Source organism: Melanotaenia boesemani, chromosome 7 (assembly GCF_017639745.1).
Source record: "Melanotaenia boesemani isolate fMelBoe1 chromosome 7, fMelBoe1.pri, whole genome shotgun sequence".
Classification (NCBI taxonomy): domain Eukaryota; kingdom Metazoa; phylum Chordata; class Actinopteri; order Atheriniformes; family Melanotaeniidae; genus Melanotaenia; species Melanotaenia boesemani.
Genome location: NC_055688.1, coordinates 31083305 through 31100577, shown reverse-complemented (window position 1 = coordinate 31100577; position 17273 = coordinate 31083305). Strand labels below are relative to the sequence as shown.

The following is a 17273-nucleotide window of genomic DNA, read 5'->3' as shown; positions in this document are numbered from 1 at the left end:
TTTCTGCACGTTGATGACGTTGTCTGTCCAGAAGAGGGAGTGATTGATCTGGATTGACACAAACAGCAAGTGCCCTGCCTGGCCTGTCACACAGCATCACTGGGTCACTGTACCATGCCTGAATGCCAGATGAGGAGGGATGGCAAGCATACAGGGTGGTGACCTGCTGACTATCATGTAGCCCATAGTTCTGGAGAAGCTGAGACATATTTGGACAAAAGGGACAGGTTTTTATGGTGGTGTAATTATTATTATTATTATTATAAAAAAAGTGTTATTGTATATTTTTTTAGAGAGGGGGGGTAGATAAAAAAGTTTATACATATACATACATATATAGTATATAGATAGATAGATAGATAGATAGATAGATAGATAGATAGATAGATAGATAGATAGATAGATAGATAGATAGATAGATAGATAGGTGTTTGTTTGCATGCACTGCTTCATTCTGTAGACCCCCAATTGATATTTATTTATTTATTTATTTATTTATTTATTTATTTATTTATTAGTTTGTTTATTTGTTTATTGTTTAATCTCTTTTAAATCTCTTTTCAAATCACATTTGTATATGTGGGACAGATACATAAATGTAATGCCAGTCTGAAAACCAATGGGCTATAATCGAATTATATTAAAAGATATTAACAGCGCAACCTTAACACGGGTTATAAACTACAATTCCGATGCTGCTTTACTCAGTTTTGTGACGTTACAGGGGCATTTACAACAGTAACCTTTCCTGTCTGTGTGCTGGCGTGCTTGCGCCTCCTGTCTTGAAAGGGAGGTGAAGAATAGTTTACTTTCCAGAGTTCAAGGTTTGGTTTCGGTGTTCGTCTGGAGTAAAGGGTTTTGCCGAGGCATTAAGCCCCTTTTCACTGAACCAATATGCTGAACATGTGGAAAGTTAGGGAGTTGGTTGACAAAGCGTGAGTATTTACTGACTACATTGCGTCTATTTCGTGTTATTTGTGTATGTAGTTTACCTGTTTGAAAGAGACACGTACCCAAAACTTTGACGTCACGTCACTCTTACAAGTTAGCTAGCTTTTAAGCTACTAGCGAGTTAGCAGATTTTGTCTTAATAAGAGTGTCAATTGTTTGTTATTATTATTTCTTCCTTAGTCGTTCTGAGTGTCTTCTGTGGCACTGCCAATGTTATGATGCAACACACTGAGCTATGACTGTATATCTTGAGTTTTGTCCGACAGTGGAAGCTAACTCGTTTAGCTAACAAGCTAATTATTTAGCTTTTTGACTAGGTAGCTAGCTGACTAGGCTAGCCAGTGAAGCTAGTTTGACAGCTTCTCGGCTAATTATTCAACAGGGAATGTTTAAGAGTCAGAGGATACATTGTCCAATTGGTGTTTGGCTACCAATGTCTAGAAATATGTTTTGAATTATATGTACGAGTACTTTACTTTTGTCTTTCGGACACTTGTAGCTAAGCCACAGCGTTACAGTAGCTGTACTATAAGTTATGGTAGCTGTATATTTTAAGTTATGTGGAGGGAATACAGCAGTCAAGTTAAGTCAAGACACCTGTTTTTGAATTGTAAAGCAAAGTATCTCAACACAATCAAAGCTCCCAAATACCCAAGATAATACTTGATAACACATTAACATTGAAGTAATTTCTTTAAATGATTACTAAAGAAATCATTAACACGTTCATCCTTACTCTTGTTTGTTTGTTACAGAACTTCTTATTATAAAACAGTCATTGTTCAATGATTTACAGTGTCTGAGCCTTTGCAAAGTACTTATTACTTAGTGCTCAGTCCACTGTAATTTTGAGATATAATAGTGATATCTGGATGCTTTTAAAGTGTAAAAATCTGATTATTTTGATTTAACTGTACAAGTTTTGGCATTGTTTGCCTTTCCATCAGATTTTGGTAAATAATGAAGTCAGTAATTGATGAGCAAACAGTAAAGGAAGCGATAGAAAGCAGTGTAAGGAGGGCACACTGTAAGACATTGTTGTTTGTGCTGTTCTGGTAGTTTTGTTTTGTTTTTTTCCTTTTTGTCTTTTTATTTTATTTAATTGCAGATAGTAATTCTGTACTTTTCTATGGGCACTAAAGTGGGGAAATACCTTGTAGTTGGTGCACCTTTTGTTATGCTTTATGCTGCAGTTTACTTTCAGCTGCTAACACAATATGATCCTAGTGCGGTGTACTGCACTGTAGGACTGTTATAGGGTGTTGCACAATTTGTCCTTCCTTCGAAGATTTAGTGGCTAATTTTGCAAATTCAGACAATGGAGTGTTATTGAGCCTACTCAACTGTAGTCCTGTGAATGTACTTGTTTCCCTGGAGAATGACCTTTTGTAATAAGTCTTGAATTTGTTGGAACCTATCAGGGAAGAAAGAAGAGGGAATGTTTGTATGGATTAAAACTTCCTTGTTAATTTTCATATGTGTATACACACACATACACACACATGTAGTCACATATAGAAGTCACATGTATCATATAAATCCTGACAAAGTGTCACTTAACTCAGTTGATTATGCCAACACAGACAGTGACTTAAGTTCATGAGTAACTGCAAGGTAAATGTTTTGACACACCACTACAGCAGCGGAAATCTGTGTGATTGTGTGTCACTGTGAGAGTATCATAACTTCCGTTTTATCTGACTGATAAGACAGCAGCCGACTGTGTGAGGAGATAATGTTGCACCACCACCATTATCGTTTTGACTTCTGCTGTCATTCACGCAAAGAATGGTACAGTCCCTAATGTGTGAAGAGAAACTTAAGACATACTAGATATTAACCACACAAAGTAGTCTCAATTAACAAAACTAAATACCACTGGGTTAAAACATGGACGCTTCTTTTTCAAGCATCGAATAAGCTTTTGCTGGACCTGAACAAGCGTTGTTTGAAAAATATTCCCATCACAATTGGGTTTGACTTTCTGCAACCATTCAGCAGTTATCGTAAACCATGCTTTACCTCTCAAACTGATTTTCATCACTGGTGAAAGAGCATGTCATATTAGTAGGGATGGAAATTCAGGTTGTTATCAAATCCTTTATCAATTCCCGACCCAATTTTCTTTGAGTACACAAGTATACAATCTGCATTTACAGTGTCAAAAAACTGTCTATTTAATCTTTGTCAACTCCACACAAACAATGTAAAGAAAATGATTCAGATTAACAATATCTTCAAAATGATATTTATGCCAAGAATACAGATCGGGTCTGAATAAAATAGAATAATAATGTGTCACTTAATATGAAAACTCTTCAGATGTTTACATAAAGTCAACTGAGAATATATTAAGTAAAAAGTGGCCACTTTTTTGTGATGCTTGTTAATCCAGTACTGCCACTTTTACCGGAAACAAATTCACCACGTGGCTCACATCATATCTCCTCTGTTCTCTGTATTGCGCATGGCACAATTAATACACAAAAAGCACGTAGCAAAATACTTCTGGCAGCAAACAGACGACATTGTTTATTTGTAGTCAGTGAGCTGGCCAGCACCTGTTGACACCGACACAGGCATTGACAAGCCCAGTAGTACACGATTCAGATGCTTTTGGGAAATTTGAAACCAGCTCCTGAGTTTAACCGGCTTTTGCTTACCGTTCATACATAATAGTGTTTAAATACTTTTCTCAGCACTGATTTGATTTTACAGTAGTTAGTTGTTAGAATAATAACCATAAGCTACAGGTTTTCAGTAGTAATTTGGCCTGTCTTTGAAATGGCGAGCTTATACCTATTAACTCTAAAACAAATCACGGCTGCTCTCTACATTTTGTAATGATCCAGGCTGAGGAGTTACAAGTTACAAATACTCTGTGTGCCTCAGCCTGGGTTGAGTTGTTTGATTGTCAGGCTGGTTGTTTATCTGGAATAAGATTTCTATTTCTTTTTATTTCTTTTTTTTTTTCTTTTTTTCTTTAGTTATGTAAGAAACCATGTTATCTTATAGATTGTGGCTTGGGTGTGTGTTACACATAGACTGAGCACAGTGCAAACAAACTGGATAGACAAGTCAAGCAAACATTACAGAAATTTGCTTGATAACCAGCTTTTCCCGTTAACTGCTGGATAAATAGCAGACTTCACATTGATTCAGTCTGTGTTACACAAATCAAGAATAGTGAAATTAAGATTTAGGATCTTTGCTAAAAAGATGGCCTTGCCCAATCTATGGATAGTAAAAACAAACAATAGAATCAGCTAAAATGCTCCCACATTATTTTAATTTCTCCAAAATACCTTTCTCAGAAAGTCTGATTTTTTCTAAACCTCTCTACACACTCTCTAAATTGATAATGGATTATCAGTGATTCATTGGCATAAATAGTTTTGGTTATGCTGCTGTGTGTGAGCACAGAAACAGAAAAGTTTTGTTGTGTGTATAAATTAAAGGTGAAGTTCGATCTTTTTTTAGTTAGTTCTGTAATTACAGTTCTTTATATTGTTTTTGTTTTTTCTTTTTTTTTGTCTTTTGCTATATCTATATAGAATCCTATCAGTTTATAAAGCAAATTGTCTGTTAGCCTGCAGTTGTAAGAGAACTATTTTGTTGTTTAATTCTTAGCTGTGGAGTTCTTTTTGGAGGTCCTTTTTCTTTTGCAGTGTCTTTTTCTCAGAATGTTTGCAGGAAAGAGCTCAGCCACAATTGGTACAGCTCTTACTCTGCACCATTTTAAGTTTCATTCATATGTTGGATACACATTTTTGTTTGTCTAGCCCCTTGTTTAATCCATGAAAGGAAAAGTGCATGGGTGTGGTCAGCATGCGGCGACCTTTTATCCATTATTAGCCATGTTGCTGACCTTAGCAGCGGCCACATGCTAAAATGAATACCCAAATGCCATGTAGAGTGCATGTGTGTATGTATGTATGTGTGTGTGTGTATATATATATTATTTATTTTTTGTAATCCTACTCTATAGAACCAATGTGGTGATGAACTACTCAGAGGTGGAGTCTAAAGTCAGAGAAGCCACCAATGATGACGCCTGGGGACCTTCAGGACAACTGATGAGTGAAATTTCTAGGTAAGGAAGACATCCTGTTCTACATGCATGACCTGCTGAAAGGTTATTTGTAACAAAAGCACACGTTGCAAACAAATGAAACCAATTATGTCTGCTTTTCCAAGTTTGTTTAGTTAATTTTCTCATTAAAATAGAAAATAGCCTTCATGCTGACCAAACCTATATGGGTAAACTTCTTTTTAGCATGCACGTGTTTTTCTTCCAGACAGAAATTTTGGCTGTACTGAATGCAAATCTCATGATTGCTGCAACATCTGCATACCACCATCATTAAAATGCTTCAAGCACTGTTTGTACAATCATTGTTTTTTTTCTTTAAAAAAAAAAAAGGGAAAATTTGATACTATCAATTATTAGTTCAACCAAAAAAAAAACATCCATGTTTATGTATTTTAGAAGCTTTATTCCTTGAATCATATGCAAGTGATTGGACTTTATTCTTAAATTTGAAATGAAATGAGATCTTTTCTTTTTTTTGTTTGAATGCTGTGCAAATCATGTTATGCAAATTAATTTATTTTTTTTTTATTTTGTAGTTAGGTTTTTACAATTGTGGTACTTTTGAAATAAATGTAATTTTAAAAGTTTACATTTACTGTATTTTTCCACAGTGTTTCCATCAAGTAGCAAATTACCTGCAGTTTGACTGATAATGACATGGTGTTTATGCCCCAGGACTACTTGAACCTTCCTCCAGCTAAAGCTGGGACGGGGCTCACATGCTTTACCCTAACCTGGGCAATTAAGCGCTATTTAAGTTTTTATGAAAAGCTGACTGCTTGTTAAGTGTTTTTTTTTTTGTTGTTGTTGGTTTTCTTTTGTATTCTAAGGCTGGGTCTAAAAAATTGATTTATCAATTTGAATCGATTCACATTTAATAAATCAAATATTGATTAATAAAACTTAGAGATTGATGTTTTTAGACATCCTCTTTTCCAGTGACGAGATCATACTCTCACTTTACTTACCATGCTCTGCGAGATCTTAGCATAGGCTATTTTGCCTGTGTCGCCTTTGTCCAAAATCAGCTTCTCTTGCCGAGATAAGTCAAACTCAGATGTTTTCATTCACCAGTGTGGATTACATTCACCCCTAAACTATTTTGCAGAGTATTACCGCTGACATTAGCAACTAACGCTACAACCGAGGGCGCCGCCACTTTCAACAATAGGAAGTGATGTCACAATGTAATCATGTACTTTGAAATAAAATCTGACATGGTCATTTAAAGTCATTTCCTTTAAAACAGGTTTACACTTAATTCTTTTATCAAAAAGTAAACAGTCTAATGCTATTTATCTAATTTACATGACCGCATGTCATAGCTGCGCCTGCTGTGTCCGCTGTAGTCAGCACACACACATAGACAAGTGCGTACACATGCAAGGTGATGCCATTTCTGTCAGAAGACAAAAAGCATGTGTCGGAAAACATCAACCAGCTGAAAATCGGATAAAAATAAAAGAATTTTTAAAATTCTGTTGGGGAGGTGAGGAAAGACTCACTTTTGCTCCAGGGAGGAGCAGCTGGATTATTTCTCCTGCTCTGGTGTTACGCTGATAGCGTCATGGTCGTCACGGGAACATACACAGTTGTACAAGCTGAATCTACCGTCATTGTAGGAATTTCTGAGTTGTATTACAGCTTAAAATTGATCCAGTATTCTATGTAGGTTTTATTAACATCAACACGTTATCTGAGATTGGAATTTTAAGAATATTTAGAGTGACTCTACTCTTCACTAAATGAAATGGTTTCATCAAGACATTTAAAAAGTTTAAAGGGACAATGCGTAAGAATAACTGCCATCTAACGTTGGAATCGTGTATCGCATTCTAACGTTTAGTGCATTCTGGCGTCTTACTTTCTCAAATACGTATTGCAACTGCGGTAGTCGCTGTATCTCAAAAAACCTCGACTACGCTGATGACAGCATGTCATCTGATAGTCAGAGTGTTCACTCTGTTACACACAAAGAACTCACTTCTATAGTTGAACGTTAACTTTATTCACCGCCCCCACATTTCCAATATTGGGCTCAACCAATGACAGCGACGGGCGAAACTCATGGCCAACCCAGGTGAAACCTAACACACAGGACAAACAGTAGCCACGGCAACCGCGTCACACATCGCGCTCTTGGAGCTTCTCTACAAAAAATTTGATTTGTTATCAGGGAATTTTGACATTTTCAAAGCAGTTCATGACAGACGAGGCATGAAGAGTTAGAGCTCGAATTGACAGAAATCTTGCTGTTTACTGTAAAAAGAAAAACACAAACATGGTTTCATCGTATTTTACAAACAAGGGAAACAACATGGTGAATATCATCATTTGATGGCGGACCTCAAGGCTGATCCAAAGAGATCCAGGACTTGAGTTCGAACAAATTCACCCTGGCAAACATTAAACAGATTTTCCAACTTACCGGGGTATTAAGCCAATTTGGCCAATAAACAGAAAATGTTACACAATGTCCCTTTAACTTATTTTCTGTTCTGAGTGGGGTTTTTTTTGTCCCCCATCACTGCATTTCTAGCTGTGAATCGGAGGAAACACTGTATTGTTATGGTTATTTCAAAAGTACATGTAGATGTGTCATATTATTAGATTATTACAGTATTGTAATTACTCCCAGATGACTGATCTTTGTCATGTAAATGGACTCAGTGTTTTATAAAAATAGTTATAGGAGAATGTCTTTAAAATTGAAGAAAAATAGGTATTGTTACAGTGTAAGCTGTAGATTTATCAATATCAAATTAATCAATATCAAATCGATTTACGAAATTAGTGACGATACTCATCCCTAATTAATTCATACACGATGAAACGGCTGTAAAGATTTAACATCATGGAATTTACCTAAAACTTTTAAATTTCCAATGCTATGTTGAGTTGTGGACATTAATTTTTCCTTTACAGTTCAGATGTGGCTGGTTGTTACAGCTCTTGGTGTGCGCTTCAGACAGATTGGTTAAAAGGACTTGTAGTACCTGAAAGACTTTTTTAAGTTCTTGAGGCTTAACTAATTCTCTGAATTCCTCTTTCTGATTCTTTTGTGAATGTTTGTATAAACAGAGCCACCTTCATGTATGAGCAGTTCCCAGAAGTGATGAACATGCTGTGGGCCCGCATGCTGAGGGACAACAAGAAGAACTGGAGAAGAGTCTATAAGGTGGGCTACAGGATTGTTGCACCATCGCACAAATACACATGATTTATTGTGACACAGGGCTCAAAGACCTAAGTGCTTAGTACAGTTCTGATTAAATCTAAAACAAGATTAAAGCTCCGTCCTGTTGAAAAAAGAATCAATCCACTCAATCACATCTTTTGCTCTAAACCTGTTGTGCTTCTGTTTCTCAGGCCCTGCTGCTGCTAGGCCATCTAATCAGGAATGGGTCAGAGAGGGTTGTAACCAGTGCTAGAGAACATCTGTATGACCTGAGATCATTAGAAAGCTACCACTTTGTAGGTAAGGTGCCGTTCTAATCTAAATCTTTATTTTTTTTCTGTACCTAAACTGAAGTCCTGTGCTGTAGTGTTGCCAAGCAACAGTTAATCCACAAAACTTTTACACCACACATGCAAACATGTCTTCACTAAAGCTACTTTTCACTCTTTCCAAGTATGTGTATTTAAGTGCTATTTAAAGTAATCAGTAATCTCAGCTATTTCAATGTTGATTTAAAAAAGATAACACTTCTTGTTTCTTGTTTGAATTTATTCTTTCATAAATATATATTTATTCATTCATTATCTTTAGATGAGAATGGAAAGGATCAAGGGATCAATGTGCGTCAGAAGGTGAAGGAGCTGGTGGAGTTTGTTCAGGATGACGACAGGCTCCGGGAAGAAAGGAAAAAGGCAAAAAAGAACAAAGACAAATACATTGGTGTATCCTCTGACAGTATGGGATACCGACCTTACTGTAAGTAATATAAGCCAACTGATCTATTCATTTCACAAAATGTCTTATTTCTACATGGGTACACATTCCTACATGTTCTTTTTTTGTGGTGTTTATGATTGTAATTGTGTTTTGAAATTATAGACAAAGAAATATAGTCTCTGAAACATTATCCCCTGTTTTCATTTTCATTTATTCTTTATAGCGGGGGACAGGTACGACTCAAGTGATAATCGAGGAAGGTGGGATGATGACTGGGACAAGAGTAAAGGGCCATTTCCCTTCAGCGAAAAGTTGGGGGAGATCAGCGACAAAATTGGCAGCACCATTGATGATACTATAAACAGGTTTAGAAAGAAGGACAGAGATGACTCACCGGATCGGTTTAGGTAAGACAAACAAATAATCCAAAATAATCTGTTCAAGGTTGTTGCAAAATTAATTACTATGATCAGCTTGGGGGGAAAAAGAATCTGGCTCCAATTGACTTTCATTCAGAAAAACTTGCTATTATCATAGTTCCAATTGTAAACATTGGCAGAGCAGAAACGTGCAGTCGAGCAGATTTTCTGAAATATGACCATTTAAAGTTGTGATATAACAGTTTTCAACAGTCTAACTAAAACAAAAAACCCACATATAGAGAACAGCTCTAGTTATTTTAACTCAACTATCATTTTCTTTGCAGCGACAATGAGGAGGACCGGGATCGTTCATCTCGCAATGGTCGGTCAGGAAAAGAGTTCAAAGATGAAGAGGAGACTGTTACCACCAAGAGTGTACACATTGTCCAAGCAACAGAGACAACAGCAACACGGAAGAGAGGTGTACCATCCAAAAAAGTAGACCTGGGGGCTGCTGCTCACTACACAGGAGACAACAGCCCAGATATCGCTGCCAAACAGGTAGCGAGAGCATGACTTCAATATAAGTGAGATAAGAACTTTGCTGATATGCTTGCCTTGTGTTTAAATTTTATTTTGGTCTTTTCTTTTTCCAGACAGAGCCAGCAGCAGCCACACAGTCGTCCAGTACAGGCCTTGACTTATTCATGGTGGACACGGCACCTAGTCAGCCCACCGCCACAGGTCTGACATAAATAAATTCTTGTAATACTTGATATTTTTGTGAGACAATTGTCAGAAGTGGATGTGATTATCAGTTATATTTCTGTGGTTTCTGCAAACAAATTGGTCAAAGACTCAACAGAGAGAAACTGCTAGAAGATGTAGCCCCTTGTAGCTTCAGATATGCTTGACATTAGAAGATCCATGAATAACCAGAATGAGAAGTTCTGAAGTAGCAAGAGGCACACACTGAACTCTGCTGGAAGTGAGGATGCCCAGCTGCTGATACTAGCTTCACATTTCGGGGACAGCAAGGGGAGGGAGTTGATGTATAGGAACTAAGTACACCAGATGTGTTTTTAGAGGAGTCCCTGGTGAACTGAGAGGGTTGGAGTGCTGAGCAGATGTTCAGCCTCCTCCACCTATCTATTGCTTCCACCCCTCCCCTCACACTAAAGGAATGCTAACTATACAAGAATGACACCTGGAGCTTACCTGTTTAAATCTGAAATTTTTTTTTTTTTGTTTGTTTTTTTTGCTTGTTTCTCAACACAGACCTGATTGGTGGATTTGCTGACTTTGCCTCTCCTGCTGCCTCTGCTGTAATGTCTACAGGATCTGGTGGGTTTTAAGAGATTTCTTCTTCTTTTTTTTTTCTTAATGTTAGAGTATGCTGTCCTGTTGCAGTCATACTGCTAGAATATTCAGAGGGATGCTGGGAGGGAGCCCTGGCCATATGGAACCTGCTACCTGCTCTGCATAATAAGAACAGACACACATCAACTCCTGTTAAGGATGACAAGGAGACAGGGACAGAAGAAGAAGTTGGTGGGGGTGGAAGAAGCTTTGAGTGAAGGAAAGGGAGAACAAGCTGGGCCAGTTCAATGAAAATTTAAAATGCAACAACACTGGTCACTGAAAATCTTCTGCATCAAGCTAAACTTGACAAAAAATTTTATTTATTTATTTATTGCTCTGACAGGCTCAGATTTTTTTTGTATGGCTTTTGTACTTGCAGAGCTTACTGATAGACACCTCATCTGGATGGCAAGAACAATTATTAATGCATGTATTTATTTCTTGTTTGTGTTGCAGTTGCTTCGCCCTCTAGCACCAATGGAGAATTTGGAGAATGGAATGCCTTTCCTGGAGGTCAGATTCCAGCTGCTGCTCAGAGTGTTGACATCAGTGGAAATGATCTTTTTGGACCGATGACAACAGGTTCTGCTGCTGCCACAGCCCCAGTTTCAGCCGCAACCTCTGGTCCCGCCTCAGCAGACCTGTTTGACTTGATGGGGCCAACTCAGTCTCTCACCTCTTCCCAGAGTCTAAATTTTAGCATGAGCAGCACACAGAGTATGAGCACCACAGGCTTTCCCCTGTCTAAGTCACAGGTATGCATGATTGCACCCATGCACACTCACATCCTTTTTTAATTAATTATTTATATACATATCATTACAAGACATGTGTATTGAGCTTAAATGGAAAATAAGTGGAAGCAAAATATCTTCTGGTCATGTAGCAACACATACTCGGGGTGCATATATATGGTTTGATGTATTTGGGGAATATATTTACTCCAACTGAGACCAACTTAGACAAAATAGAACACAGATTGATTTGAAGGGACTACATTAAATATAAGAATGTGTTTAAATGTTGACTTTGTCACATTAGTGATCCTGCTGAAATATTAACAAGTCAGAATCAATTGCCAAGCAGTGAAGCTGCACATTGTGTCTACCTATTGAGCCATCTTCTTTCTTCCTAGGCTGTTTGTCTATGGCAGCCTCTATGACTGTAGGATTAAAAGTTTTACAGTTGAAAGACTGACTCTTTTCACTAACTTTCACATCTGTACTTGAGCACTCTAGCACCACCAGTGGGGCAAAGCTGGAGAAGTCCGTTTGATAATATTCAGCCGAAAAGGGCTGTCCACACCAAGAACAATAACTATAATAACTAAAAAGATTTTGTAAATATTGATCTAATGCAACGGTGTGATGAAGTCTACACCACTACTGTGACAACATATCACATAATCAAAACACAGCTAGAATCTCATCCACTCCGTGGGTGGTGCTGCAATTTAAATAGTTTTTTATAGATGTTATTTTTTCTGACTTTTTTTTTAATGAGCTAATTAATGTAGAAAACCCTCTGAAGTCATTCAGTGTCAACTATAGGTTACCACGATTAAACATTCTGTTAAGCTGACATTAAACCAAAAGTTGCATCAAATTATCAGCAACACTGGCAGGCAGATAGTTTGTTGCTGTTGTTTTTTGTTTTGTTTTGTTTTTTTCTTTTTTAATGTCCTCTGACAAATGCCAGGATATAATTAAACATTGAAGAACACATCTCCTAACAGGCTGCTAGATTCTCTTTACTCTTATTTCTGGAGTATGTTTACTCTTACCTTTTTTTTTTCTCCCTTTTACCATGCAACATGCAGTTGTGGGTCAACAAACTCACGTTTGGGACAGTCACAGCTCTGCACAGTGTGCTGTTGGTATCACTGTTTGCAGAAAATTATTATTCATCATCGTGAATGCACATATCTTTATAGCTATGTTGCTTGGTGTAGGTGCTCTGTTTTATTATTTTAACAGGAAACTTTCATAGTCTAGTCAGATGTTTATGAAACTGATTGATAGCACAAACAAATGAGATTTGAAATTACTTTAGTTTTAAGAGGTCATCAGGCTCTTGAGAGTAACAAAATCCCCTTTAGAGAGTTTAGACTTCACTAGACCACAGTCCGATCAATGGTGGTGATCACACACAGAGCAAGGTGTGTAATAAAGCGAAAGGTCACAAAGAAACCTAGAGTAACTTGTTGTCAGCCAAAGGCCTCTCTCACCGTGGCTGGTTCATGAGTCTTGAATGTTGAGCAATAATTGTGTGTATGAAATAACTGCAGCAGGGAAGCCAGTGCTCACCCAAGAGAACTTTGCTTCCAGCATCATCACAAATAGTTGCTATGCCACACATGACCTGCTGAACTACTTGGTCCCATCTTGACTTGTGGCCACCTGCCTACAGCTAGAATAGAAAAGGTGCTTTTCTGATGTTTAGAATTTACTTAATTGCTGCTCTCAGTCAGGACAGGGGTTACCTAACAAGCCTCTGTGAAGAGTTGTATAGCATGAGTGCAGTCTTTTCAGATTCATCTTTTTAGCTATATTTTTTGTTTTATATTCTCTGGCCTACATGTTTAGCTTTTTCATAAATGTCAAAGGTACAGTAACCAGCCATAATATTATGACAACTACACAAAACTGAGTAGGTCCTCTACATGCTGTTGACAAATGGCATCTGAGGGACACTCTTTTGAATGCTAGGATGAAGGCTTCTCTGTAGAACATTGTATTATATCAAGATGAGCAGTGTTACTTTGCCTGTCAGTGTTTTTAATTTAGTGGCAGATACTCCTCTGCAAGAAGGAAAGGAAACTTCCTAGTTGATTATTATGCATTAAGTGCAAAATAGATACTCTGTGGTCCTGTTTCCCACAATGTACACTTCTTCATGACCACATCAGTCTGCAAGCCTGTTTGATAGAGACATACCTTGTGTGATTGAATGCATGACAAGCATGACGGTGGTGCGTTAACGTGCAGCCTCACCAGATGCTCATCTCCCCCAGAGACCACCCACTTACCACCCACTCCTCCTGTTACGTTCACAGAATGAAAGAATGAGATATGACTTTCAAAAACATTAAAATCTAACAAAAGCTTGCATATGATGACTGTATTTCCATGTTAAAAGGTTGTTGACCTAGTTAAAAAAAAAAATAGAAGCTGAGATGACTTCCACCTGATTTTTGCAGTTACTTTTCATGGTATGTTTTCTAATGACTTCTAGCAGATTCATCTGACAGTATCAGGATTAAGTGGGTCAGGCTAAAGATTTGAGACACTGAACTGTGGGAAAACTCCAGCTTTTACCATTGTCTTTTTTAATGTTTGAATTTTCCTTGTCTTCACCATTGTATACAGCTGTAGATTATGGCATGAATTAGTCATTTTAAAACAAAATCTCATGTCTGTGCATATATGGATCTGCCTTTACCAGCCCATCCAGAACATTGGGAGTCCTCTACAGCCACAGCCTATGCAGCAGGGAGTGATCTCCCACAGTGCAGGAGCCAAAGCATCTCTTCCATCCACCTGGTCAGATCACTCTGTTAACATCAGTCTGGACTTCTTGGGACATGGCATGCCCCCAAAGCCCAGCCAGCCCAGTCTCAACACCCTCCAACAAGGTCCGCTTAAGCAGTGAATATTAAGTCTACCATATCACCCTATCAATCAAACATAACTTGAAAATTTGCTCCTCTATTTATTGTCTTCTATTTTCAGGCAATCAGGCACCTGCCAACATGCTCTCACAGGGATTTTCCTCTATGAGTCTTGGAGCTGCAGCAGTCAGACCACCTGTTAATCCAATGATGCACCCTGCTACTGGAATGGGGATGGGTATGAATATGGGCATGGGCTTAGGCATGGCCCCAAACCCAAACATGATGGGGATGGGCATGAACATGGGGATGCCTGGTGCGATGGGGATGGGGATGAACCCTGCAATGGTTCAACACCCCAAACACGACGCCTTTGCTGACTTTGGAAACTTTGGAAAATGATGAAACTAGAGAGCAAAGAATATCAGGAGTTGTTGCAGTTCCTCTCCGTCCATTGGTGAAGGATCGTCATGAGCTGCAAACAAAGAGTACTTGAATAATATCAACTATCTTATCACCAACACCCTGCAATCTTTCTTTTTTTTTTCTTTTTTAAGCAATATGGTCATATGGATCTAAATGAATGTGTATTGATTGAACCAATGATCTGTGTGGTCAGAGAAGGCAGTTTAGATGGTCACACTGATGATACTATGACTCTTTGGTTGGATATTAGTCCGTGATAAAGTGCCACTGAGAAAATGTCAGGGGGACTTGCTTTATAACTTCAATCAAGTAAAATCATAATAGCAAAAAAAATTAATAAAAGAAAAACATAAATCAGTAGCTGCATAATTTTTGTTGAGATTTATTCTCATTAACTGCCTAATAAGTGTGGATAAAACGATCAGCCATTTTAACTTTCCAACAGACATTTAAGAATGTCAAGTTACCTCCTTTTTTATTTTTATCTTTTCCCTTTTTTGAGGCAGTGGTCCTCTGTCTTCCTTTGACCTGTAAATAGAAATCTGGAGACCTCAAAATAAGTTATAAAGTTCCTATATGAGAGGCAGTGACAATTTGTATCATATAAACCAAATCTAAATATGAATTAAAACAAGTAACAATGCACATTAATGCGCTCTCTTTGTACATAAATGCCCACACTCCAAATGTGACTGAGCAAGTGGGGTTATAATTATTTTGCAGTGAAATTTATTAATTTAAGGAATTGCTCCTTTAACAGACCATTATTTGTGGCCTTATTTAGTGGGAAATATCTATATATTTTACTTATGAAGAATATTATCGTTTTGCGTCCAAATCAGTAGAAAACACCTCTTGCACAGGTTGTGGGTTCTACATTACTGCACATGGTGCCTGAAAGACCTTTGCCTCTTTTCTTCAGCTGACCTGGAGGAGGCAGTGGGACTGTGCAGTGGTGACGATCGCTGCCAGTGGAGCTTCTGTACCATGTACAAACAATGTACGTTCATACTTCGGCCTTAAGCTGAGTGTGCTGTCTGCTAAATATCTAATGCAAATGAAATGACTGTTTTTACTTTTATGTTCATCCTGTGCATTTATTTTTTGTTGTTACCAGTCCATTCAGACCAGTGATGGCTTTAGAGCTTCAAAAACACCAGGATGTGACCTGAGATTCATTTAGCGCCATAAGTGTGGCTTCAGACTGTTAAAACTGTAAAATGCATCTGTTAATGCTGCCTTCCATCTTTAATGTTGCATATTAATGCAGCAACTTTGGACATATTTCCGTCATTACCATTCATAAAAGTCTGTGTGTAATGCAACCTAGGTACGGAAGATTATGTGAGAAAAGGCACAGACCAGCTGCATTTTGAACACAACCAGCATGTGATGCTGGTTAAATGAAGATGTGTTGTGGGTTAGGACATCATAAACAGTCCATTCAGCTGTACAACAGAGATATTTTGTGTTACATGTACATAATTCTGCTCCTCTGGTTCAAGTGCCTGCCGATGGTTGCCTCCTGACCCTTGTAATGAGTGATTGATAATCAAAATTGAATCATGGCGGCCTGACATTTTTGATGCATCACCAGTGAGAGAAATTCCCTGACAATAGGGCAGTGAAGGATTGAAGTCGTGCTTTCCTATTCTAAGGGCTCAAGAGGTTGAGCACACTAACTTGTAATAGCCTCTCATCGATGTCTGAAGCATTATAATGACCAAAATCTCTTTCTCGCTATTTTTCTAATGTATATCAGTAGAAATAGTTTATGCATTTTGTTTTCTACTTAAACTCATTCTGGTCCTCTCTAATATGGTATTGTTTCTGAAACACTAGTATATTCAGATGTATATTAAAAAAAATCCTTTGAGAAAATGAAATTTTGCATTATTCCCATTCTGATTTGATTTATCCATCAAGATTCTTTATGGACGACATTAAACCGTTGATTGAAATTTGTTAATGATGTGTGTTATTTGGTGTGCTGTGTCATTAGACTCATTCAAAAGTGCTTCAAGCAGCAAAAGCAAAGCCAACATGCTTGGCTTTGAAATTACATTAACTTAATGAGAGTTGAACTCCACTGTTTGGGGTAACAAAGAGCAGGCTTTCAGTAAACAAATTCCAAGCACATTACAGTATAGGTAACCTACAAGACCAAAAACCAGATGAGTGTGATTTGAGAAATCAGTCACCACTTCAGCAAGGCAAAAGGAGAGTGTGGGTGTGTTAGATGCTCAACTAATTAGCTACACGTTTTTTAAGCTGTTCTTTAATAACACTTTAAATTTACAGTTTCTCTTCACTAAAAAGATGGCCTAATTTCTTTAGATAACACATGGAGTGCTGTGACCTTATATTGTGTCAAGGTTTGTTGAAACACTTGTGACAAACACGACTGAAACACCACTTTGCATTAAACAATTGACCCCATTTTTCCTCTCTGGAGAGGACTGTTAATGGGCTATACTAATAATATTCTGATACATGAAAAACAATATATACAGCAGATGAACTAAAGTTCAGTTACTCATAAAATATGTCCCACTTATGATATAAAATACATGA

The 17273-nt window shown here is 37.7% G+C and overlaps 1 protein-coding gene across 2 annotated transcripts; it reads left to right on the top strand.

The window, feature by feature from the left end:
* Window positions 1-756: 756 nt before the first annotated feature.
* clint1a (clathrin interactor 1a) lies at window positions 757-16660 on the top strand. Of its 2 annotated transcripts, XM_041990067.1 has the most exons (13): window positions 757-935; window positions 4940-5044; window positions 8126-8222; window positions 8414-8522; window positions 8814-8978; window positions 9163-9346; window positions 9646-9862; window positions 9958-10045; window positions 10580-10645; window positions 11120-11176; window positions 11264-11418; window positions 14108-14297; window positions 14395-16660. In XM_041990067.1, the coding sequence occupies exons 1-13, from the start codon at window positions 895-897 to the stop codon at window positions 14673-14675; spliced, it is 1755 nt and encodes a 584-aa protein (XP_041846001.1). In that variant the 5' UTR covers window positions 757-894; the 3' UTR covers window positions 14676-16660. The 2 variants fall into 2 exon arrangements, with proteins under 2 accessions (XP_041846001.1, XP_041846000.1); XM_041990066.1 differs by having other exon boundaries at window positions 11120-11418.
* The last annotated feature ends 613 nt before the right edge of the window (window positions 16661-17273 follow it).